The sequence below is a fragment of the Budorcas taxicolor genome, chromosome 4 (assembly GCF_023091745.1).
Source record: "Budorcas taxicolor isolate Tak-1 chromosome 4, Takin1.1, whole genome shotgun sequence".
Classification (NCBI taxonomy): domain Eukaryota; kingdom Metazoa; phylum Chordata; class Mammalia; order Artiodactyla; family Bovidae; genus Budorcas; species Budorcas taxicolor.
In genome coordinates, this window is record NC_068913.1 from 78775030 (window position 1) to 78799878 (window position 24849).

A 24849-nucleotide genomic window follows, 5' to 3' on the forward strand; every position below is an offset into this window, starting at 1 on the left:
GGTGCGTAGCGGCCAGGCAGGGAGCTGAGTCTGCCAGGCATCCCTACCGCAGGAGGGCCCTCCTTGCCACCTCCTGAGCTTAGGGAGGATGTTCAGTTCCAGTTCTCTGTCTGCTACTGCTCGGACATATTCAGTCCCATTAGTAATAAAGGAAAATTGAAAATGAGGCATCGTTTTACAGCTCTTAAATTTGTAAATCTTGATAACAGATCGAACACACCATGAAGATGAGGCTAGTGATTTGGCATTTTTTATTTTTGCTGGTGTCAGTGAGAAGAATCACAGACCTTGGGATATTCATGGGTGTCTACCATCACCAGACACCAACCAGAACCAATCAGCACTGATCAGTAATTATCAAGATAATTACTCAATATATCCTAGATTAGATTAGCCGAAGGAGAGAGCTGATGAACTGTGTGTACTTAGGGTTGTAAACCTGGTACTCTTTAACACTCCAATCTCATCTCTAGAATCCCGGATTGAGGAAGGTAAACATGAAATAGAGGAAACAGAGTTAGGCAAGAAGATAGATAGTCACCAAAAACTTGCTTATTGGAAGCAGCCTGACCTTTGGCACGAGGAAAGCAGACGATCCATCACTTTGTGGGACACAACCCAGTGACACATGTGCTAGTCAGAGAGTAAAGGGAGTGTTGAGTCTGTGTTCAAAGTCAGGAGATAAAGTAGGATACAGGGGTGTACAGTGTCTGTACACTCCTGTACAGTATCACAGCTGAAGTCTGTGCCCCCGGGCGTGACCTCAGAGACCCCACATGCACAGGCAGCCAGGTGGTGCATCTGTGGCTGAGCGTTTTCCTCGGTAACTCAGAACTGGGTGGTTCTGCTCTCACCCTGTGTGTGTCTCAGAGAAGACCGCAGATACCATACATCTGGGCTCTGTCGCTATGGGCCTGCCCTGGGCACAAACTAGACCAAGGGGGTGTGCCTGGGGGCTCCACACATGGCAGGGGGGCCTGAGACTGAATCTGCAGGGAGCATCCTCAACCAGCAACCAAAGGAAATGATGGACAAGCCCACACCCTCCAGGGCAGGCTCCCCACCATTTCCGGGTGGATCTCTGTGGGCATAAAGATGCCCACATGGGAGCCTACTCTTTTTTTTTGACTGTAGGATCTTAATTCCCTGACTAGGGATTGAACCTATGCCCCCTGCAATGGACGTGCAGAGTCTTAACCACTGGACCACCAGGGAAGTCTCAAGAGCCCACTCTTCAATGCACCCTGGTCGATCCTTTCCATGTCCTGGCTCATCCCTGGTATCTGGTACTGCCCTCTGGGATCACCTTCCAAATCAGCTATTCACACTGGAATCCCTGTCTCAGCATCTGCTTCTCAGGGAAGACATCTAGGAAAGAGAACAGAGCCCATAGCTGTGGGCTGGAGTCCTCAGCATCTACCGGTCACGGTGTGTGGGGGCAGGGCCAGGGAGATGCTGGAGGGAAGTCACTGCTCACAGGCAAGCCCTGGGCCATTGACTCTCCTCTCCACTGTGGCTGATTCCAGGTTTAGGGATCTGTCTGCTCCTTCCCCGGCATCCCCCCTTGGCGTCTGGTTCCCTTCCTCTTGGCTTCTGTCTTCCCCTGTATGTGTTGGGTAGTTCCCTCTGAGTCAGGCCAGCGTCCATGAAACAAACACAAGGCCAGGGAGATAGCAGGTCTTCCTGCAACTGCCTCTGGCAGGTGGCCACAGGGGAGATAGTCTCCATAGGCTGCCCTTATCAGCTCAGCCTTGGCATGGGGGCCAAGGTCTGGCCCATTCCGGTGATAGTGAGCCCAAGGAAGGCTTCAGAGATCCCTATCTGGACGGAGCAGGGGTGAGTGCAGAGTACCTGGCCCCATTGTGGGTGGGGCTGCTCGCCTGGGTCTCCCAGCAACACTCAGCCCCCTCCACGGTGGGTGGGGACAGACCCAGGCAAGGGACATAAGGGAGGAGGCCAGGGCTGAAGAGCGAGGCTGTGGCTCTCAGCCCAGGGGTCTCTGTGTGCCGTCAGACGCCAGCGAGCTGGGCCGTCCCCTCTACCCGCAGGAGGAGACTATTGTCCCTGCGTCACTCCACTCCCCACTGCCCCCTCTGTTATCGGATTGCTAATATTAATTAACAACAGTTGCTAAGGATGACAGTGCAAGGGTGTGCCCCAGCCAGAGCTGGCCTGGACCCAAGAGGGCACTGGGGAGAATAGGGGTCGGAGGCTTGGGATCTGGGGGTGGCAGGTAGGGGCGGTAGAGTTTCGGAGGGTGGGTGTCCAGACCCACCTGAGTCTCCCTCTTCTCCTGGGCCTGGTAGCTCCTGCAGCCGAGGCTGTGTGGGAAACTCTCGGCAGGTTGCTGGCTGGCCCAGCCCTCCGGCTTTGGTCACTTTGGGAAGTGGGTAAAGGGGAGACCCTGAGAGGCTCATCCGAGAGGGTGGGACTAAAGGTGGGAGGGACAAGTGACCCATCGATCATTAACTAGCGGAGAGCCCTGGGAGGCACAGGGCTCAGCCCCATTGGTCCCCAACCCAGTCAGGTGATACTGTCCCTGGTAAGGAAGCTGCCCTGTAGTCCGTCCCCAGTTTCAGTATATGTACGGCTGAAGTGGGCTCTGGCATTGTCAGGAGCCGGCCCTTGGCTGTCCCCAAGCCCTGGCCTCACTTACCCTCTGACCCCTGCCCAGTGCCAGGATGGTGGAGACTAGCCTGAAGGGCTGGTTGCTCTGGGCCCTGCTCCTGCACTCGGTGAGTCCTTGTGTCCACTCCAGGCAAGGGCTGCTTGGCAACTGTGAGAGAGGGCCAGGGATCTGCAGTTGCGGGCAATTTCTACATAGATGAGGGATGCCAGGCTCCCCAGAGAAGGGGTGCAGGTCGGGGGTCTTGGGCTGCTCAAGTCTCCAGATCATGGGCTCAGATGGACACAAGCATGGGGAATGGGATTGCTGGTTTGGGTATGACCAAGTTCTTCCCATCCCTGGTCCACTGTGCGTGTCCTGGCTTAAGGTGGCTGGTGGTAGGTTAAAGGAAGATCCAGTCCTGGGGTGCTGATGAGGTGGATTCAAGGGGAGAATCATCCACAGAGGATTTGGCATCCAGGGAGGAGGTCCGAGGTTCTTACCTCTCAAGTTTCCTGCTCATTCCCATGTCTGAGGAGGTGGGTGAAGGTTTTCAGCCCCTGGCAGGTGAAGGCAGGGGAAGCTCTACTCAGAATCTCCAGGAGGGGCCCCGGCCTCTGGGTGTGGTCCGCAGTTTGGGCATGGTGGTGGCTGACTGCTATGGCAAAGATGCCCGAGGCACACAGGGCCTGCATTCACTTGGCCCCTGGGAGTCAGCCCCACACCTTGTCCAGGGGCCACTGTTTCTCAGGAGAACCACACAGGGGTCCAGGGGTCTCCTGGGTGACCCTGTTCTCTCCCAGATATGTCAGGTCACCTCTCTTTTCAGTGACCCTGTCACTCAGGATCAACCAGGCCTTCACCCATCCGCTCACTATCCTTAGACACCGCCGAGAGTCCCATGTGCTACTTGGGCACCCCATCTCCCCCAGTGCTCCCCTGGATCCCCTGGCATCCTGGAACTGCCCGATGTCCACCCCTCATCTGCCCTGTTTGGCATCATTCCCCACACCCTCCCTGGCTGCCCACTGCCCCATCAGCTACCCAGAGGAGCTGGCCAGCACTGGGGCCCGTGGTGACACCGCCTTGTTCCACAGGCCCAGAGTGAGGTGTACACACCCATACACCAGCCTGGCTACTGCGCCTTCTACGATGAGTGCGGGAAGAACCCGGAGCTGTCTGGAAGCCTGGCTTCGCTGTCCAATGTGTCCTGCCTGGATAACTCGCCTGCTCGCCACATCACAGGTGACCACCTGGCTCTCCTACAAAGCATCTGTCCCCGTCTCTACACTGGTGCCAACACCACCTACGCCTGCTGCTCCTCCAAGCAGCTGGTGGCCCTGGACATGAGCCTGCGGGTCACCAAGGCCCTCCTCACCCGCTGTCCCGCCTGCTCTGACAACTTCGTGAGCCTGCATTGCCACAACACCTGCAGCCCCAACCAGAGCCTCTTCATAAATGTGAGCCGAGTGGTCACACAGGGGGACAGCCAGGCCCAGGCCGTGGTGGCCTATGAGGCCTTCTACCAGCGCAGCTTCGCCGAGCAGACCTACGACTCCTGCAGCCGTGTGCGCATCCCCGCAGCTGCCACACTGGCCGTGGGCTCCATGTGTGGCGTCTATGGCTCTGCCCTCTGCAACGCCCAGCGCTGGCTCAATTTCCAGGGGGACACGAGCAATGGCCTGGCACCCCTGGACATCACCTTCCACCTGTGGGAGCCTAGCCAGGCCGAGGGGAGCGTGATACAGCCTCTAAATGATGAGGTCGTGCCCTGCAACCAGTCCCAGGGGGATGGGGCAGCGGCCTGTTCCTGCCAGGACTGTGCCGCCTCCTGCCCCGTGATTGCCCAGCCCCGGGCCCTGGACCCCACCTTCCGCCTGGGCCGGATGGAAGGGAGCCTGGTCCTCATTATCATCCTCTGCTCTCTGTTTGTCTTGCTCACGGCCTTCCTCCTGCGATCCCGCCTGGCCGAGTGGTGCAGGGGCAAGGGCAAGACATCCAAACCCAAGGAAAGCATCAGCCTGGCCCACAGGCTTAGCCTCTCCACCCACACCCTCCTCAGCCGCTGCTTCCAGTGCTGGGGCACTTGGGTGGCCTCGTGGCCACTGACCATCCTGGCGGTATCTGTGGTTGTGGTCGTGGCCATGGCAGGGGGCCTGGCTTTTATAGAACTGACCACGGACCCCGTGGAGCTGTGGTCAGCCCCCAACAGCCTAGCCCGACGCGAGAAGGCATTCCACGACAAGTATTTCGGCCCCTTCTTCCGAACTAGCCAGGTGTTCATGACAGCACCTCACCAGCCCAGCTATAGGTATGACTCCCTGTTGCTGGGGCCCAAGAACTTCAGCGGGATCCTGTCCTCGGATCTGCTGTTGGAGGTGCTGGAATTGCAGGAGAGGCTGCGGCATCTGCAGGTGTGGTCGCCAGAGGAGCAGCGGAACGTCTCCCTGCAGGACACCTGCTACGCCCCCCTCAACCCACATAACGCCAGTCTGTCTGACTGCTGCGTCAACAGCCTCCTGCAGTACTTCCAGAACAACCGCACTCAGCTGCTGCTCACAGCCAACCAGACGCTGTCAGGGCAGACCGCCCAGGTGGACTGGAGGGACCACTTCCTCTACTGCGCCAAGTGAGTCCTCTTGGGACCAGGTTCTGGGGTCAGCGTGGGCCTCCTGGGGCCCAGGCTGGGTTCACATCTTGTATGGTTGAGGTGCTCTGCGTCTCGGTCACAGGGGGTGTGATGTGCCATGTCTCTCCAACTTTCTCCTTGGGCTCCCCATCCTCAGTGGAGTGCACGCTCGCCATAGCTGATTCACACTTGACCGTCCTGGCCTCCATGCGGTCTTTCTGTAGCACTCCTGACATAGCTGGACTCGTCCTTGCAAGTTCTTGGTTTAAGGGTCACAGAGAAATCTGAAGGCCATGCTCGGCCTGGGTGCAGGCCAGCAGGGCCATGGGCAGCCCATGAGGTGCCCCAGGCCTGGGCAGGGGCCTGGGCCTAGGCCAGGTGCCCTGTGCAGGTAGCAGCCACACCCCTTCAAGCTGTTTGGGGCTTGGTCCCCAGCTGCGTCCACTTGGCCGTGGTGCAAGCAGGAAGCCAGTGAAGCTTATGGGTCTCGGGACCAAGAGTGGAGGTTTGAGAGCTACCAAGCCTGGAAAGGAGCAGGCTGGCTAGCAGCACTGAGGCCCCCTGGGGTTGGAGTGGGCAGAGGTCTTCAAATGCCTGGTCTCAGGGTCCCTTCACTCTTGACAAAAGACCAAGCACCCCAGAGAGCTGGGGTGTGGGTAGAGGTTATAGTCCCTGCCATTTACCACATGAGAAAGTAAAACTGAGAAATGACAAAATAGTTAATTAATTCTGCAACAATAGCTATAATAGGCCCATTATATGCTGACACAAATAACATTTTTTATTTATTTATATTTTTAAAGGAAATTATTAATTTTTTTTTTTTCTGTGCTGGGTCCTTGTTGCGGCACACAGGCTCTTTGTTGTGGTGCTGAAGCTTCTCATTGCAGTGGTTTGTCTTGTGGAGCACAGGGTCAAAGGCACGCAGGCTTCAGTAGTTGTGGTTCATGGGCTCATTAGTTGTGGTGCACGCATGGGCCCAGCTGTTCTACAGCATGTTGGATCCTCATGGACCAGGGATCGAACCCGCGTGCCTCACACCAGTAGGCATACTCTCAACCACTGGACCACCAGGAAGTCCCATAACATATTTTTATGAAAATAATCGTATTTTCTGTACTGAAAATATCAGGAGTGATCATGGTAACATTGTTTTACATCTTTGCAAATCTCTTTGGGGTCTGGCTTAGCAGAAGATGCTGGATTCTGGCATCTGGTTCTGCATTTGGCCTGTTGGTTGAAGCACAGCGAGAATGCTTGGCTGCACACCCATCCATGTAGCCAGAGGAGGGAAGTGTGTTGTCAAAGCCTTTCCAGAGAATTGTGGGTTTTCTTTACTACTTCATCAAACTCAGCAAGTGATGCTTTCCTAAATGTTAGCTGCAATATGAAACTAAAGTCATTTCAGTGAACTGTCTGTAGGCCACAGACCTGAGATCAAAGAAGGGTGAAAACAGAATGGCATCTTAGTGTTATTATGGAAATAGTTTTGACTTTGTAGACCTTGAAAGGGTCTCTAGGGCTCCTGAGGCCCTGGGTCACCCTGAATACCTCTGGATTAGAGTCAGGGCTCCCACCCGTCAGGCGAACCAAGTGTGGGCTGCTTCCCAGAGTCTGTGCCTCAGCCCCAGGGCTGGCCCTCGGAACTGGCAGGTCAGCTCTGGCTCCGGGTTTCCAGTCCTTTGTTGCTGTTCAGTCGCTCAGTTGTGTCTGACTCTTTGAGACCTGATGGACTGCAGCACGCCAGGCTTTCCTGTCCTTCAATATCTCCCAGAGTTGCTCAAACTCATGTCCATTGAGTTGATGATGCTGTCCAACCATCTCATCCATTCCAGTCCTTGAGTTGCCTTTATTTTGATTTTGGATGCTCACAACTCTTGGGTGGCCTGATTATCCCCATTTCAGAGACAGGAAAACTGAGGCTTAAAGGGGTATAGTCAACTGCTCAAGGTCACACAGCAACCGGCACTCCCCGCCAGCTGGTGACTCACAGACGCACTCAAAATGAGTGCTTTGTCCAGGCACCTGTGACCTATTTACAGAAAGGATTCAGTGGAGGGCATGGAGACCTGACCACAGTTACAGGGCTGAACATTGAATGAGGAAAGAAGGAGTTCCCACCTCAGGGCCTGGAGGGTTCTGGGCTGGTGGGAGGAGACCGCTGAGGGCAGTGTGAGGCCTGTGTGTCTCTGTTGGTGCTTAGGACTCAGGGAGGGGCTTGTACCAGAATCCAGCCGTCACTCCATGGGAGTGTGTGTGATGCTCAGCCCCCTGCCGATCTGGAAGGAGATGATGGTGGAGCCAGGAGCATGAGGCTGGTGTGAAGGGAGAGAGAACTAGAGGTCCTGCTCAGGGAGCTCCAGTTCAGTCTGGATTGGACCAAGAAATGTTCTGATCGGGGGTTAGGTGATGGTGCTGGGCGTCTGGGGTGAGGCACAGGGACCACGGTGGTTGGAGTGGGGTCAGGAAAGGTCCTTTCCTCTCCCAACAGTGCCCCCCTCACCTACAAAGATGGCACAGCCCTGGCCCTGAGCTGCATGGCTGACTATGGGGCGCCCGTCTTCCCCTTCCTCGCCGTGGGGGGCTACAAAGGTAAGCTCCTACCTCCCCAGGAGGCCAGTGAGTGGACATATGGAGCAGGAGTCATGGACAGGAGGTTGGGGGTGGCCATGGGGACGTCCCGCTGCCTGGGAGTGGCCGGGTCGGTGGAGGGCTCATGGGGACGGCAGACCTGCCCATCCTGCATCGTTTCTCTGTCACTTACTGCATCTTCTGCCAACCCTGCTCAGGTTCTCTGGTTCTGTGCCTGGAACCACAGGTTTTGCCTTTGACTGAGAGAGGGAAGTAGGATGTAGAATTACACAATGACTTGGATGAGGAGGGTGGGGGAGGAGAAGCAGGAGTGTGGCTGCAGTTGGGGGAGGGGAAGCAGGGGTGAGGCTGGAGTAGGGGGAGGAAAGCAGAGGTGTGGTTGGAGGTAGCCGAGCATTTCTCCTTCCAGGAAAGGACTATTCTGAGGCAGAGGCCCTGATCATGACCTTCTCCCTCAACAATTACCCTCCTGGGGACCCCAAGCTGGCCCAGGCTAAGCTCTGGGAGGGAGCCTTCTTGGAGGAGATGCGAGCCTTTCAGCGTCGGACGGCTGGTGTGTTCCAGGTCACATTTATGGCGGAGGTAGGGGCTGCAGGGTCCCTGGCTCTGGGGCAGACAGTTCAGGTGGTTTTGGTGGGGTCCTGTATCCCCATCCTGCCCTCACCCCTCCCGAGTGACCCTGAGCTGCCGGGTGCCTGCCCAGGAGGATGGGGTGATGCTACAGCTGTTCTTGCAGCCATGTCAGAGCTCACACGGACTCACATACATGGTGCCCTCTGGCCGAGCTCTTGGATCAGTGGGTCTGGTCGGGTGTGTGTCCACAGCGTTCCCTGGAGGATGAGATCAACAGCACCACGGCCGAGGACCTGCCCATCTTTGCTGTTAGCTACCTTGTCATCTTCCTGTACATCTCCCTGGCCCTGGGCAGCTACTCCAGCTGGCGTCGGGTACCGGTGAGAAGTGAGAGGGGAGCTGTGAGGGTGAGCTGGCCCACCATCAGGGTGCCTAGAACCTTCCCAACCTACTTTCTAGAGCACTTCAAGACAGCAAAGTGGACATACCCAGGGTGGCTCCTCCAAGGGGTGATGCTTCTTGAAGTGTTCTATTTCGAAAGGCCATGCGAGTTTTCACTCTGCTCATGACAACCCTCCCTCGACTTGTGCAAATGCAAAGTTGGTATTTACACTGTCTTACAACGCTTGCTCGAGGAAGAAGTGGTCAGGCTCACAGAGCCTGCTCTTGGGAGGACGGCACTGCAGAGTGGACAAAGTGCAGAAGCTCAGAGCATGCAGCTCTCCTCTAACTGGGGTTGGGGGCACATTGGGCAGCCCCGCAGCCAGGAGGCTGAGCCTGGTCCCATTGCAGGTGGACTCCAAGGCCACTCTGGGCCTGGGCGGGGTGGCCGTGGTGCTGGGAGCAGTCTTGGCCTCCATGGGCTTCTTCTCCTACCTGGGTGTTCCTTCCTCACTGGTGATACTTCAAGTGGTGCCCTTCCTGGTGCTTGCCGTGGGGGCCGACAACATCTTCATCTTCGTTCTTGAGTACCAGGTAAGGGGACAGGAGTTCTACACACCCTCAGCTGCCCCTACTCACCCAGGCATGGTCCCATGGGTTTGCTGGGTTTATTTCAGCCTCTTCCTAAGCACCGATGTCCATGTGTACAATTCCTGTAGAAAACAGGGCTCTGTGTTTATCTTTCACATAAATGCATTCATACCTCACATGTCTCCTGAACTTGCTCTCAGTTAGCCCCACATTGTCTGCCAAGAGTGTCACACAGCACATATGTTACTGAGCCCAAGCTCATACTGCTTACTGCATGGCAGTCAATAAATCGAGAGATGAGATGCTGGGGAAAGGAATAGTGAAAAGTGACTTTATTTGAAGTCAGCAGACTAAGATGGTGGACTAGTGTCCCAAAGAACCACCTCACCTGAGTTAGAATTTAGACTTCTTTTATACTAAAAGGGGAAGTGGTGTGCCTGGGTGTTGCAAACCTTTTGGTGCCAGAATCTTTTGTTCTTGCAGCTGTCAAAGTAGGTCCCAAACTCCTCCAACATGGCAAATGTTAGATTCTGTTCTGCAACCTTTTAATCTCTATATGAATGGAAAAGTGTTATACCTTTAAAGGTCAGAGCCTTGGCAACGGGCTGTCACGTATATTCCAGGCTCTGGGCAACGTCCTTTTACAAAAGATCCAGAGACAATAAGACTAAGCACAGGCAACAGAGCACAAAGGTTAGAGGTCCAATATGGAGTCATGTTTGTTCATCTCTGTTCTACACAGAGCCGCCTCTGTCTTTTTAGTGCTAGGTAGCATTCCACGGAAAGACAAGTAGTCTTTAGCCTCTCTTGTTAGTGAATATTTAGGGTTCCAGTGATGAGTCAGAGGAAGTATGCTATGGACATCCCAAAATATACCATGCGTTTCTCTGGGCCAAACCCTGAGAAGCGGAAGATGTGGCAGGATGGAGTGTCACCGCCCCACTGTCCCCACTGGGGAAGGTGGGGGCAGTTCCTTGGGCCTGGCTGCATCTCCAGGCAATGCCCATGCCTTGGGGAGTGAGGGCATGTGGCAGCCCCCAGCTGGCCTCTGAGGGACAGAGCCCTTGGTCAGATCTTGACCCTGTCCCTGCCGACCTCATGCAGAGGCTGCCTCGGAGGCCTGGGGAAGAACGGGAGGCCCACATCGGCCGAGCCCTGGGCAGAGTGGCCCCCAGCATGCTTCTCTGCAGCCTCTCTGAGGCCATCTGCTTCTTCTTAGGTGAGCCTGAGCAACCCCTTCCCACCAGGCACTGGGAGTTCGTGAAGGCTTTCCCATCTGAGCAGGTGCCAGGCCCTGAGATTCACTCTTGACCCCCCTCCCCATCCCCCAGGAGCCCTGACCCCCATGCCAGCTGTACGGACCTTTGCCCTGACCTCCGGCTTTGCAGTGCTTCTTGACTTCCTGCTACAGATGTCAGCCTTCGTAGCCTTGCTCTCCCTCGACAGCAGGAGGCAAGAGGTAAGGGTGGAGGCAAGGCCCAGGGACTCACCCTTGGTCCCCATCTTGGCCGGGGATGGAGTGGCTTCACTTTGCACAGAAGGCTCAGAGCATGGGGACTGAATGTGGGAACAGTGTGCTGGAATGTTTAGGTCACCAAGTCCCTGATGTCCCATGGAAAATTAACTTTGTTTTGGTCATTTGAGGGAATATGATCAAACCTGCTAAAAGTACCTGAGGTTGTGAAATAAAATGTAAGTGAGAGACTGACAGGGAGGGAGCTCTTGTTTCGGTGATGGTGCAAAGTTCAAAGGTATTTTATCAAGGCAGAAAAAGAAGATAAAGAAAAGAGCACACTGGCATGTCCCCGCCATGCGGTGCTGGCACAGTCCACCCGTGGAAGGTGACTCTCCCACTCCACGGGACGGAAGTGGTCCCCAGGGTCTGTTTTGGGGTTGTCTTGAGTGCCTTCCTCCTTCTAGGCCTCCCGGATGGACATCTGCTGTTGCAAGACAGCCCGGAAGCTGCCCCCGCCGAGCCAGGATGAGGGGCTCCTGCTCCGATTCTTCCGCACTTTCTACGTCCCATTCCTGCTGCACTGGCTCACCCGCGTGGTCGTGGTGAGCGGGCGAGAGGGCAGCAGGGGGACCTCATGCCACCCAGGGTTGGGGGGGCCTGGCAGTGTCTGGGGCGGGAGGGTCTGCTTAGCCTTGATCCTTGCCCGTGGTCATTGAAGGGGTCTGGAGCTTGCCCAGGTCCAGGGGCTGAAGCCAGGGTGGGGAGGGGTTGCTGAGATTCAAGTTGGCCCAACTCCAGAATGTTTTCTACAAGACCCCTTCCAGACCCAGACTGGGAAGGTGCTGACCTGTCACTGGGCGGGAGGCCTTCACGCGACGCTTCCCTTCCCAGGTGCTGCTGTTCCTGGCCCTGTTCGGAGCAAGTCTCTATTTCATGTGCTACGTTAATGTGGGGCTGGACCAGCAGCTGGCTCTGCCCAAGGTAGGTGCCCTCCCTCCCCTCTCCTCAGTCCCCAAGGCTGTGAGGGCAATCAGCAGCGCAGAGTGGATGGGTTGGGCTGAACCAGGGGTGTGATAGGGGTGGGGGACCATGCATCATGCGGAGTTGGGAAGAGAAGCCACATTCTGCATGGAAAGTGCCTGAGTTTGGCTCCAATCCCAGGCCACTAGAGGGAGACGACCAGGCAGCCGAGGGACTGGCCATGGGAGCCGACTGTCCAGGCAGAATGACCGACACCTCAGTGAATGCCAGACTAGTGCCAGGCACTCTGTGTCCTCAGGCCTGGGTTCTGCAGCAGCAAATGTCCCTGGACTGTCCTCGGAGAGACAGGGAGGGTTGGGGGCCCTGGGGAAGAAAAGACCTCGATGGTCTTGAGGGCTCTGGATGGAGGAGAGGCTTGAGGGGTGTCTGAGCACGAGTGGGATTTGCAGAGGAAGGAGGCAAGGGTCACAGCACTGACCCATGGGAGGTTGGGGCGCACCAAGGCTCATTTACTGTGTGCAGGGATGACTGTAGGTGTGAGGGGGAGAGGCAGTAAGGCCGAGAGCTGGAGGCGCTGCAGGTGAGGGGGTGGGGAAATGTGCTGACCAGGACCAGCAAGCATATGAGGTTGACAGGAATCATACATCGAAGAGGCCAGGGACCTGAGGTTTGTCTGGACATGCAACCAGAGGTGGGCTGGTGGCTGGGGGAAGCAAGTCTGCATACCTGGGCTCTAGGGGAGAGAGAGCATCATGATGGCTTGGACATCCAGGGCCACTGTAGAGGTGGCGACGGGGGTCTGGGCATGGGCAGGAATCTTGGATCCAGTGGCCTGATAGTCATCTGCTGGTGGTGCTGGTCTTGGAAGCAAGATGAGGCGGGAGCAGAGCAGACAGGCAGGACGGCACTTCGAGCCACCATAGGGAGCAAGAAGAGGCTGCAAAGCCAGCAAGGGTCCAGAATGACTCTGCCACTCATGGTGGCCCTGGGGACTGCTCACACGGCTGAAGAGAAGAGGGTCCCCAGTGACCCCAGAATGGGTATCAGTGGCCTGGTAGGCCAGACCAGTGAGAAGGAAGGTGGTACTGGGCTGTAAGACCAGCTGAGGGATTTTTTTTTTTTTTTTTTTGGTTGTGTTGGCTCTTAGTTGGGGCGCTTGGAAACTTTAGTCATGGCATGTGAAATCTTTAGTTGTGGCGTGTGGGATCTAGTTCCCTGACCAGTGATCAAACCCAGGCCTCGTGTACAGGGAGTGGGGAGTCAGCCACTGGACCACTAGGGAAGTCTCCCAGCTGAGGTTTTGTTTATGCTCTTTGTTTATTTTTCTTTGGGGGAGATTTGTTTCCTATGACTATATAAAGTGTATTTCTTTCAATTTTTTTTCTAGTAAAATATAACATAAAATTTGCCATTTTAACCATTTTTTAAGTGGCATTAAGGACGTTGTGCAATCCTCACCACCACCTATCTCCATAGCTCTTTCATCCTGCAAAGCTGGGACTCTGTCCCTATTAAATGCTAACTCCCCATTCCTCCTCCCCCAGTCCCTGGTGCACCCCCCGCCCCATGCTCCTTTGTGTCTCTGCATTTGTCTATTCCAGGTCCCTTACACATGTGGAATCATACATTTGTCCTTTTGTGATGGGCTTATTTCATTTAGCATGATGTCCTCAAGGTTTGGTCATGTTGTAACATGTATCAGAATTCCTTTCCTTTTAAGGCTGAATGATATTCCTGTATGTATGAATGCATATATATCACATTTTGCTTAACCATTTTTCTGTTGACGTGGCTTGCTTCCATGTTTTGGCTATTGTGAAATAATGCTGCTATGCACATGGGTTTACAAATATCTCTTTGAAACCCTGCTTTCAATTATTTTGGGTATATACCCAGAAGCGGAATTGTTAAATCATATGGCAATTCTATTTTTAATTTTTTGAGGAACCTTCATACTGATTTCTATATAGCTGTATCATTTTACATTCCTACCAACAGTGTACAGGGTTCCAGTTTCTCCATGTCTTCACCAACCCTTATTTTCTGGGTTTTGTTTGTTTGTTTTTTGACAACAGCCATCATAATAGATATGAGATGGTATCTCATTGTGGTTTTGATTTATGTTTCCCTAATAATTAGTGATGTTAAGCATTTACTTATTGGCCATTTGTATATTTCGTTTGGAGAAATGTCTATTTTTGAATTGGGCTGGATTTTACTGTTGCTAAGTTTAAAGAGTTCTTTAGATATCTTGGATAATTAATCCCTTATCAGATATGTGGGATTAATATCTGAGTAATTAATATAAGATATCAAATATGTGATTTGTAAATATTTTCTTCATTTCTGTTGGTTGCTTTTCTTCACTCTATTGGTAGTATCTTTTGATGTACTTAAGTTTTTAATTTTCATGAGTCTAATTTGTCTATTTTTGTTGTTGTTGTTAACTGTTCTTTTGGTGTCATAGTCAAGATAAATCATTGCTGGGATGTATAATTTCTAAGACTTTGTGAATTTTTCAATTCTCCTTCTGTTAATGATTTCTAACCATGCAGTCATGGTCAGGGTATATACATAATATGACAGCTATCTTTTTAAATATTGAGATTTAATATGTGGCCAAATACCTAGTTTATCTTGCCGAATGTTCCATGTGTATTTGAGAGGAATACGCATTTTGTTGTTGTTGGGCAGAGTTTCTGTATAAGCTTGCTAGATTTAGTTGGTTTAGTGTGGTTCAAGTCCTCCATTTCCTTACTTGTCTTCTGTCTGGGTGTCCTACGCGTTACCGACAGTGGAGTATTGAGCTCATTGTAGAACTTCCTATTTCTCCCTTCAGTTCTGTCAAGTTTCGCTTCATAGATTTTGATGGTGATTCATTAGATGTGGAACTGTTTATATACACTTACCTTTGCTGTACTGAATCTTTTAATAATATATAATGTTCTTCTTTGTCCTTTGTAAACTTTTTTGATTTAGAGCCTATTTTACCTGGCAGTGGGATAGCCTACTATTGCATGGAATATCTTTGCAATCTTTGCAAACTGTGCACTAGTTGCATGGAACATCTTTTTCTATACTTTCACTTTCAACCTGTGGGTGTCTCTGGATCTCAGCTGACTCTAATAGACATCATATTGTTGGATCCTGTTTCTCTACCCATTCTGTCAACTTCTGACTTCTTATTAGAGAGAGTAGTCTATTTACATGTAAAACAATTACTGATGAGGAGAGAATTGTTATGTGCTATTTGTTTTCTGTGTACTTTATAGCTTTTTTGTTTCTCATTTCCTGCATTGCCATCTTCTTTTGTGTTTAGTTGATAGGGAAATGTTTAAATTCTTTTTTCATTTCCTTTTGGGTATGTTATATGACTATTTCCTTTGTGGTTACCAGGGAAATTACATTAAATTTCTTACAATGTGTTGAAGTTATCCTAGGTTAACATGGATTGCATACAAAAAACCTATTCCTATATTGCTCCTTTCCATTTCCTTTCAGTTATTGCTATCATAAAATCACATCTTCATACACTGTGTGTTCAAAAACATAGAATAATACTTTTTTATGTGTTAATCTCTTAAGATATATAGAAATAAAAAAATGGAATTACAAACCAAAGTTGTAATAAAACTAGCTTTTATAATTTCCCATGTATTTACTTTTACTGGTGATCTTTATTTAATTACATGACTTTGAGGTATACTTTAGCATCATTTCACTTCAACTTGAAGCCTCTTGCAGGACAGGTCTTGTGGCAACAGACTTCTTCTGTAGTTATTCATATGGGAATGCTTTAATTTTTTCCCTCATTTTTGAAGGACAGTTTTGCCAAAAATAGGACTCCTGGTTGAGAGTTTTTTTGCACTTGAGTTCTTTAAATATACAAATCCACTGCCTTCTGGCCTCCAAGTTTTCTGATAGGAACTATGCTTATAATCTTTATATATAATAAGCCTCTTCTTTCTCATTGCTTTCAGAATTCTCTTTTTGTCTTTATCATTCAACACTTGAATTGTAATGTGCCTTGGTTCTGGGTCTCTTTGAGTTTTCCTACTAAGAGTTTGCTAAAGTTCTATGGATTTTCATACTCATACCTTTTATCAAATTTATGAAATGTTGGCCATTGTGTCTTCAGATAATCTCTTTTCCTCGTTCTCTTTTCTTTCTGGGATTCTTATGATGTGTGTGTGTTCTGCTTGATGATGCTGCACAATCCCTTAGTCTTTGTTCATTTTCCTTATTCTTTTTTCTTTCTGTTCTTCATTTGATAATTTCAATTGTCCTGTCTTCATGTGTGGCCATTCTTCTTCTGACTGCTCAAATATGTCTTTGAATCCCTCTAGTTATTTCTTTATTTATTGTACATTTCAGCTCCAGAACTTCTTTTTGGTTCTGTTTTATATTTTCTCTTTATTGATCATTCCATTGTGTGTGTGTGTTGAGTGTGCTTTGGCTGTGCTAGGTCTTCATTGTGGTGCACAGGCTTAGCTGCCCCAAGGCATGTGGAATCTTAGTTCCCTGACCAGGGACTGAACCTGTGTCCCCTGCATTGGAAGGCAGATTCCTAACCACTAGATCACTAGGGAAGGCCCTCTGTTTTGTTCGTACATTGTTTTCTTGACTGTGTCCAGAAAACAGTTATTTTGGCTCTTTGAGCATCTCTAAGATAGTCGTTTTAAGGTCTCTATCTAATATATCCATTGTCTGGTCTTTCTCAAGGGTAGTGTTGATGAATTTTTGTCCCCAGGTATGGGCCATATTTTTCTGAGTCATTGCATGCTCTATGATTTTGTTGTTATTTTTGAAAAATGGACATTTGAGTCCCACAATAACTCCAGAAATCAGATTCTCTCCCTTCCCCAGAATTTGCTTATTTATTCATTTATTTTAAAAAGTTAATTGTTGCGAATGTCTCTGTCCTGTACTGTCTCAAGATCAGCTTGAGATGTAAAGTCTTTACAGATCTTTCCTGAGTCTCCGCTTTTCCCTGGACATGTGCAGTGACCATCTACTTTTCCTTGTATTTGTGGTTGCTTTTGAGTAGCATGTTTCTTAAACGTCTGGTTCTCAAAAGAAGAAAAAGGGAAATATGAAGGGGGAAGACAGATTTACCACTTGCCCTTTAATATCTTGGACAAGTAAAGATAATCTTCAAGTATCTTGGCAGTCACTTCAGTTTGAGGTGAAGGTTCTAATGACACCTGACTTGGTTTCTACTCTACTGAGATTAGAAGCAGCGATGAGTGATGAGAACACAGATCCTTGATATTTCAGAGGTGGGTATGCAAGCTGTGTGCAGACTGTTCCTGGAATGCATTCATGGCTGCCTGCCACAGGTCTGGGAGGATAAACGATGCCTAGCTAGTACCATACTAAGAGCTGAAGTAGATCAGATTAACCACAATCTACCATCCAGGCCTTTCTCTGGAAACTTGAAGCCCTCAATAGACCCCAGAGCACCAAAATAGTTACATCAGGCAGATTCTGCCAGTGCAGTTATTGTCTAGATGGGGAGGCGGAATCCTTGTACTTCCTACTCCACCATCATTCCTGATGTTACTTTGAAGTTTTATGTTGCAGGAGAAGGGAATGAGCCATGAAGATGCCTGGCATACAGCCTTGAGGGTGTGCACTAGGGTGTTTATATGTGTGCATCCATGTGGGCTGTGGTCATAGGCTACCTTGCTAGACTGTGGCTGTGCCAAACAGGGGATGATATAGGAAGGGGTAAAATTACGTGTATGTGTTTGTATGTGTTAGTATATGTGTGTCAGAGAGCATGTTCACGCAGTGGGGGGGGTGGTATGTGATGCCCTGCGCTTGTACCTCTGTTGAGTGTGTTCTGTGTAGGTTCCTGTGATTATACCTAGATAGGTGTACCTTGGAGTGTGTGTGTGCCTCTGTGGGTATACTTATGACCATGTACCTCTGTAGTGGAACTGCACACATGACTCTGTGAGCCTGTACCTCCGTGTATATCACTGTGTGTGTATCTCTTGAGCGTATGCTGGAGGTGCGTTTGGCCATGGGCTCACTGACTGTCTTCCGTTGCAGGACTCATACCTGATCGACTATTTCCTCTTCATGAACCGCTACTTTGAGGTGGGGGCCCCGGTCTATTTTGTCACCACTGGGGGCTACAACTTCTCCAGTGAGGAAGGAATGAATGCTATCTGCTCCAGTGCAGGCTGCAACAACTTCTCCTTAACCCAGAAGATCCAGTACGCCACCGACTTCCCTGATGTGTGAGTGTCCCAGCCCACCTCTGTGTGTCTCTCTCCCTCCTGCCCTGCTGCCCACCTGCTGCCATGCACCTGAGGGGAGCCAGCATGGAGGCTGGACTGTAGGAAGGACCCACCACAGCCTGCCTATCCGGTCCTGTCCCCTGACATTTCCTGACATTCAGGTCTTACCTGGCCATCCCTGCCTCCTCCTGGGTGGACGACTTCATTGACTGGCTGACTTCATCTTCCTGCTGCCGCCTTTATATCTATGGTCCCAATAAAGATGAGTTCTGCCCCTCGACTGTCAGTGAGTATGGGGCCTCCGGGAGTTCAGGGCCCACCATAGCTTGGGGAAATTGAGACTAGAGAGAGGACAGGACCAGTGGAAGATCTCTTAACCTTTCCTGCCCTCCTCCAGCGTCAGTTTGGGGCGGGGGCCCTGCCTAGGGGCACAGGTTGGGGTGCTACACCTATGTATGTAGACGTCCAGCTGGATTGCCAGGCAATTGCACCCTCCTGGCCCCACTGAGCTATGCCCATACCCACTGAGCAGGCTGCTGCTCAAGTGCCATGGGAGTGGAGAGAGAGCTGAGGGTGCTGCATGACCCTGCCTCAGCAGCTGCACTTGTAGGTGGCGTGGGGAGTCCCCGTGGAGGCTGTCTCTCTGCCTCGAACTTTGCTCCCTCCCCTGCTTGAAGGTATCAGCAGTTTCCATATATGAGAGGGGCACTCCTCCCATATGTAGAGGCAAACACATATCCCTCCAGAGTAACCACGCTTGTTACAACAGTGGGTGTGCATGGGGATCCTGATGGGAAAGGAGCACAAGGTGGGGCAGGGCATCGTCTGCCTGGCCTTGGGGGGTGCTGCTGCCTAGAACCCCCCACTCTCTTTGTAGACTCCCTGGCCTGCTTGAAGACCTGTGTGAGCCCCACAGCGGGCTCTGCCCGGCCATCAGTGGAGCAGTTCCACAAATACCTTCCCTGGTTTCTGAGTGACGAGCCCAACATCAAATGTCCCAAAGGGTAGGCGGTGGGTGGTGGTTGGGGGCGGGGCACTGAGGAGGACAGCTGTGTGGGTGCCCACGGCAGGGTCACAGGGGGGAGGAGGCAGTGCGGGGCCTCTGCGGGTGGCCATAGGCCAAGCACACAGAGGGGACAGATCCTTGGCTAACCTGTCCTGGTCCTCCTCCTGCAGTGGCCTGGCAGCATACGCCACCTCAGTGAATATGAGCTCAGATGGCCAGATTTTAGGTAAGCCTGCCCTCGACTGGAGGGGAAGACCAGAGTCAGCTGCCCCGGGGGCCCCACGAGTCCCAGGAGACAGAGTCTCCATCTTGAACCTTCCCTCCTTCTTCCTTCCTGGGGGCTTCTAACTGCCCTGGTCCTGTCCTCAGAAGTCATGTCACCCAGTTCCACGTCCATGGACTCCACCCCGTGTCTGCCTGTTTCCATCTCCCCATTCCCTAAATTCATAGTCAGAGTGAAATTTATGGAATTCTCAGTGGCTGATGCTGCACTTGGGAGCCACCTACTTCCTCTTTTCTCCGGCGCAAGTCACACCCAGATGTGGGCAGTGGGCAGCTGGTTCAATGAATGACTATTCTACTTACCCAGGGGGGTTCTCCAACCCACAGCTCTGTCAAGTCAACTGTTGTATGTTTTTTTTTTTTTGGCTCAGTATTTTTTTTTATTTTTTTTTTAATTTAAAAATGTTTAATTCTTACATGTGTTCCCAAACATGAACCCCCCTCCCACCTCCCTCCCCATAACATCTCTGTGGGTCATCCCCATGCACCAGCCCCAAGCATGTATTTTTTGTCTCCCTTTCTGGTCCTTTCTTACTGGAAAAGATGCATTGGAAAAATAATGAAATTACTGTTAAGAATCCAGTGCATGTTTTGAAACCATACAGAGCAGTGTTTGGGTTCATCCAGGAGATCTCTCTCTTTCTTTAAAAAATGTATTTATTTATTTGGCTGCATTGGGTGTTAGTTATGGCATGCGAGCTCTTAGTTGTGGCATGTGGGATCTAGTTCCCCAATTAGGAATCAAACCCAGGCCCCCTGCATTGGGAGCCTGGAGTCTTAGCCACTGGACCACCAGTGAAGTCCCTCAGGAGAACTCTTTAAGTTCCATCCATCAGAGGCAGGGCCAGAACTTGAGTCTGGCACAGTGGTAGGACCAGCTACAGAGCCTGCAGGGCTGGGGGGAAACCGAAATGCAGGGCCCTTTGCTCAACATGTATTAAGAGTTCCCAAATGATGGCAGCAGAGCCCTGAACTCAGCTGGGCACTGCCTCTTGGGGGTTCTGAGGCTCTGGCTTTCATAGCCTCGCGGTTCATGGCCTACAACAAGCTGCTGAAGAACTCGCAGGATTTCACGGAGGCTCTGCGGGCAACTCGGGCACTGGCAGCCAACATCACCGCCGACCTGCGGAAGGTGCCAGGCACCAATCCAGATTTTGAGGTCTTCCCTTACTCGTGAGTGCATGTGCTCCAGAGGTGGGTGCGGGTGAGGGTGCTGGGTTGGTGAGGGTGGCCACGAGGTGGGGGTGGGCTCCAGCATGGAGGCTTCAGCTGCACCTGGGCCCAGTGTTCATCCTGAAGTGGGCACGGGAAGCTGCGGAGCAGTGACCGTGCTCTGCGCCCCACAGGGTCACCAACGTGTTCTATGAGCAGTACCTGACCATAGTCCCCGAGGGGCTCTTTATGCTCACCATCTGCCTGGTGCCCACCTTTGTCGTCTGCTGCTTCCTGCTGGGCATGGACGTCCGCTCCGGCCTCCTCAACCTCTTCTCCATCATCATGATCCTGGTGGACACTGTGGGCTTCATGACGCTCTGGGACATCAGCTACAATGCCGTGTCCCTCATCAACCTGGTCACGGTAAACTGCCGGCCAGAGTGTCAGGGCTCTAGTGTGGGAAACGAGGCTCCCAGTTCTTTCTAGAGTCTAGGTGCTGCCTGCTGGCCTGGGTGGAGACCCCTGCCCTTGCCCTTGGGTGGCTGAAGCCCCCTTTCTTCCCTCAGGCGGTGGGCATCTCTGTGGAGTTTGTGTCCCACATCACCCGCTCCTTTGCCATCAGCACCAAACCTACCCGGCTGGAGAGGGCTAAGGAGGCCACCATCTCCATGGGCAGTGCGGTGAGTAGATGGGCTGCCTTGCGTGGTCCTTGGCCAGCCGCCCCGTGCCCAGTCTGACACCTGCTTGTAACCTCCAGGTGTTTGCAGGAGTGGCCATGACCAACCTGCCTGGCATCCTTGTCCTGGGCCTGGCCAAGGCGCAGCTCATCCAGATTTTCTTCTTCCGTCTCAACCTCCTCATCACCCTGCTGGGCCTGCTGCACGGCCTGGTCTTCCTGCCCGTCATCCTCAGCTACCTGGGTGAGTGCCAGGGCCCTCCCACAAGACTCCAAGCCACAGGCAAAATGCCAGGAACACTCATAGCGCCCCCTCACCTGGGACAGGTCCTGCCCCAAATTGTGGGCACACAGTTCCTCCTGGTTTGGAAGCTACAGTTTTTCATTTAGCATATGAAAACATCTTTTTTGGGTCGGATGTGCATTTCAAACACATTCAGTGGCCATATGGTTCTCTGCTGCATGCCTTTGAACTTTTGATCATGACCTTGAGCAAAAAATAGATTTTCACATTGAGAGGTGATATGTACAGGTACGGATATGGACATGCAGAGTAGAACAGGCCTTTCTCAAAGTAAAACTGCCTAAGAAGCTTCAGGTATTTTCTGTTCTATTTTATCATTGATTTTTAAAAAAATTCCGATGTTATCTGAGAAATTGATTTCATGACTCATTCATGGGTGACAACTTGCAGTTGAAAAACATATCCTTTTGTATGGATTGGCCACAGTTCATTTAGTCAGCTTCCTGTTGCTGGACATTAGACTGTTTTTTGGCATCACCGACTTGATGGACATGACTTTGAGTGAGCTCTGGGAGTTGGTGATGGACAGGGAAGCCTGGCGTGCTGCAGTCCATGGGGTCGCAAAGAGTTGGACACTCCTGGGCGACTGAACTAGAGCTAGACTATTTCTGACTTTGCATGTTATTGCCAGTGCTGCGATGACTATCCTTTGTGGCTGAATCTTTGACCTCATTCTCCAATATATCCTAGAGGAAGTTCAGTCCATGAATACTGATTGTTCATTCCAACTGATAACACCCTCCAAGAAGTTTTACCATTTAAACTCCTACTAGCAACATGTACATTTCTGTTTCCTCACTGTAGAGCATTCAGTTCAGATCAGTTGAGTTGCTCAGTCATGTCTGATGCTTTGCGACCCCATGGTCTGCAGCATGCCAGGGTTCCCTGTCCATCACCAACTCCCGGAGCTTACTGTAGAGCGCAGTTATTCTCTTCTAAAGAATTGTCTATTTATTGGCTGCTCTGGGTCTTTGTCGCTGTGGGCTTTCTCTGGGTGCAGCGAGCAGGGGTTACTCTCTAGTTGTGGTGTGTGGTCTTCTCTTGTTGCGGAGCACAGGCTCTAGAGCACATGGGCTTCAGTGGTTGTGCTGCATGAGCTCAGTTACCCCGAGACATGTGGGATCTTAGTTCCTAGACCAGGGTCAAACCTGTGTCCCCAGCATGAGCAGGCTGACTCCCAACCAGTGGACCACTAGAAAAGTCCCTTCTGAGCACAGTTGTTTATACACCCCATCCCTCCACAGAGATTTAAACGGGACCCCTGGATGAAGCGTTCCCCCATAGGGTGGGCAAGCTGAGAGTTCAATTTTGCACTGTTCCCTGAGACCAGGAATAATAATAATGGTAATTTTAGATGGAACATTTATATTAATAGAAGAGTGTGTTTGTGTGCTAATAAATATATATTAATCCTCTTATCATCCCTGGAGGTAGGTGATGTTTTCATCCCCATTTCACACATGAGGAACCCGAGACCCCTCCACCCCAGTAATAGAGCTGGTCACATGCAGTGTATTTGGAGGCCATACAGCACCGGCACCCCTACGCACGGCACCCCAGTCTTGTAGAAACTTCCTGACCCCCTTTGGAAGAGGAGAGTGTGGTTGGTGGGGACCTCCCCAGAGGCTACCTGGCTGGGGAGCCACAGGTCCCACAGGTCATGGCCACCCCTTGGAGATTCTGAGTGGCCCACCCCCTGCAGAGTGGCTGGGATCCTGACAGAGAGGCGAGTGGCAGGCGCAGGGATCCGGGTCCCCTCTCTGACCTGAGCCTGATGACAGTGAGGAATGGCTTCTCTCAGCAAGGAATGCTTGCACAGCGTGTCCAAGGAAGAGAGGAGGGGGAGGGAGTCACTGGCCATGGGTGGCTTGAGGCTTCCCCTGCTAGACCCCTGGATGGCAGGGACCTGCACTGGAAGGCAGGGGGGACCAGAGGGTGGGCATGGGTGGCAATTGACTGTTACCAGCTTTTGGGGGGTATGGTGAACTGAGGGCTGGGGTGAAAGGCAGAGATGGGAAGTTGGGGCTCAGGACTTAGCTCTCCCTCTCTGGAACTTCCATTTGAGGCTCCAACACATGCCTGCATCCTGCACCCAGCATGTCGCCTCCCTGACTGTGTTGCTCTGTGTCTGTTGCTCTGCAGGGCCTGATGTCAACCCAGCTCTGGTGCAGCAGCAGAAGCAGGAGGAGGAGGCAGCTGCGACCAAGGAGACCTCTTGCTCAAAGCACCCTGCCCCAATGAGCACTCATGACGGTGTCTACATCAACTACAGCTTTGAACATCCTGCCAAGAGTGCAGGAGGCCTCGATAGCTCTCCATCAGAGAACAGGCAGAAGTTCTGATGGGGCCAGAGCCCCTGTCCAAGCTCATCGGCCATGACCTGAGGGGCCACGAAGGGTCCTCCTGGGGGTTCTTTGACCTATCCTTCCCCCAGGTCTTGAGAGAGGCTGTCTCCACAAGACTGCCCACCATCGGTCACCCTCTGGCCACCAGATCTCATCCATAAGGACACCGATTGTGATGCAGGTGGCACGTGATGGCTTGGGTGTGACCTGGTCCAAATCCATCTCTTGAATTTAACATGTGTCCTCCTCATGCAAGTTTTAAAACTTTAGTTCCATATATGTGAACAACTTACTCGTTCACATTTATAATTTTCCTAATTGATACCATACGTGACTTATCCTTTTGGAATGAGGCTTTTTTTTTTTATGCAGCATACATTTTTTCAATTTATTCATGTCGATACATGGAGATGTAGTCCAATCATTTTAACTGAGACAGCTTTCCATTGTGTGAATGAACAGGATGTTTTTTATCCATTCCCTTGTTAATGGGCAATCAGATTGCCCTCAATTATTTTTCTGCTATAAGTCCACAGTCACTTATGTGGAATTTCAGAACCCCCAGAACTCTGAAAACCTAGTGCGTTTGTCTTTTTCTTTTGTAAGTTTTGGACAAACTCATTTGGCAGCAAAGACTGATCAGACACCATGTATCTATTTATACTCTTTATAAACAGGCTTCCCTGGTGGCTCAGATGGTAAAGAATTTGCCTGCAATGCAGGAGATTCAGGTTCTATCCTTGGGATGGGAAGATCCCCTGGAGAGGGAAATGGCAACCCATTCCAGTATTCCTGCCTGGAGAATTCCATGGACAGAGGAGCCTGGAGGGCTATAGTCCATGGGGTTGCAAAGTCAGACACAATTCTGTCTTTTTTTTTTTTTTCATAAATAGGATACCTACACTCTTCAAGCAACTTGATGTGAATAGTCATATATTTTAGCACATTAACAAGTTTGATTTCATGTTGCTACTCCAGATCCTGATGAGGTCTAATATCTAATGTACTGTAAGCATCAAATTACC

General features: G+C 51.4%; 1 protein-coding gene and 1 non-coding gene across 2 annotated transcripts; one reads left to right on the forward strand and one right to left on the reverse strand.

The window, feature by feature from the left end:
* Positions 1-1142: 1142 nt before the first annotated feature.
* On the reverse strand, positions 1143-1215 carry TRNAG-UCC (transfer RNA glycine (anticodon UCC)). Its single transcript has one exon. It is a non-coding gene; the product is annotated as a tRNA-Gly (tRNA).
* A 1466-nt stretch (positions 1216-2681) lies between these two features.
* NPC1L1 (NPC1 like intracellular cholesterol transporter 1) lies at positions 2682-23821 on the forward strand. The gene is made up of 19 exons (XM_052638918.1): positions 2682-2735; positions 3703-5234; positions 7726-7826; positions 8236-8408; positions 8651-8779; positions 9192-9374; positions 10476-10590; positions 10703-10830; positions 11292-11429; positions 11719-11808; positions 17866-18056; positions 18218-18342; positions 18934-19060; positions 19233-19288; positions 20367-20517; positions 20691-20922; positions 21066-21179; positions 21257-21419; positions 23622-23821. The coding sequence occupies exons 1-19, from the start codon at positions 2682-2684 to the stop codon at positions 23819-23821; spliced, it is 4002 nt and encodes a 1333-aa protein (XP_052494878.1).
* The last annotated feature ends 1028 nt before the right edge of the window (positions 23822-24849 follow it).

Coding starts and splice junctions, on each gene's coding strand:
- NPC1L1 (XM_052638918.1), top strand. CDS start 2,682: ATGGTGGAGACTAGCCTGAAGGGCTGGTTGCTCTGGGCCCTGCTCCTG. Junction 8,409..8,650: donor AGGTCACATTTATGGCGGAG/GTAGGGGCTGCA, acceptor GTGTGTCCACAG/CGTTCCCTGGAGGATGAGAT. Junction 19,289..20,366: donor CTCAGATGGCCAGATTTTAG/GTAAGCCTGCCC, acceptor TGGCTTTCATAG/CCTCGCGGTTCATGGCCTAC.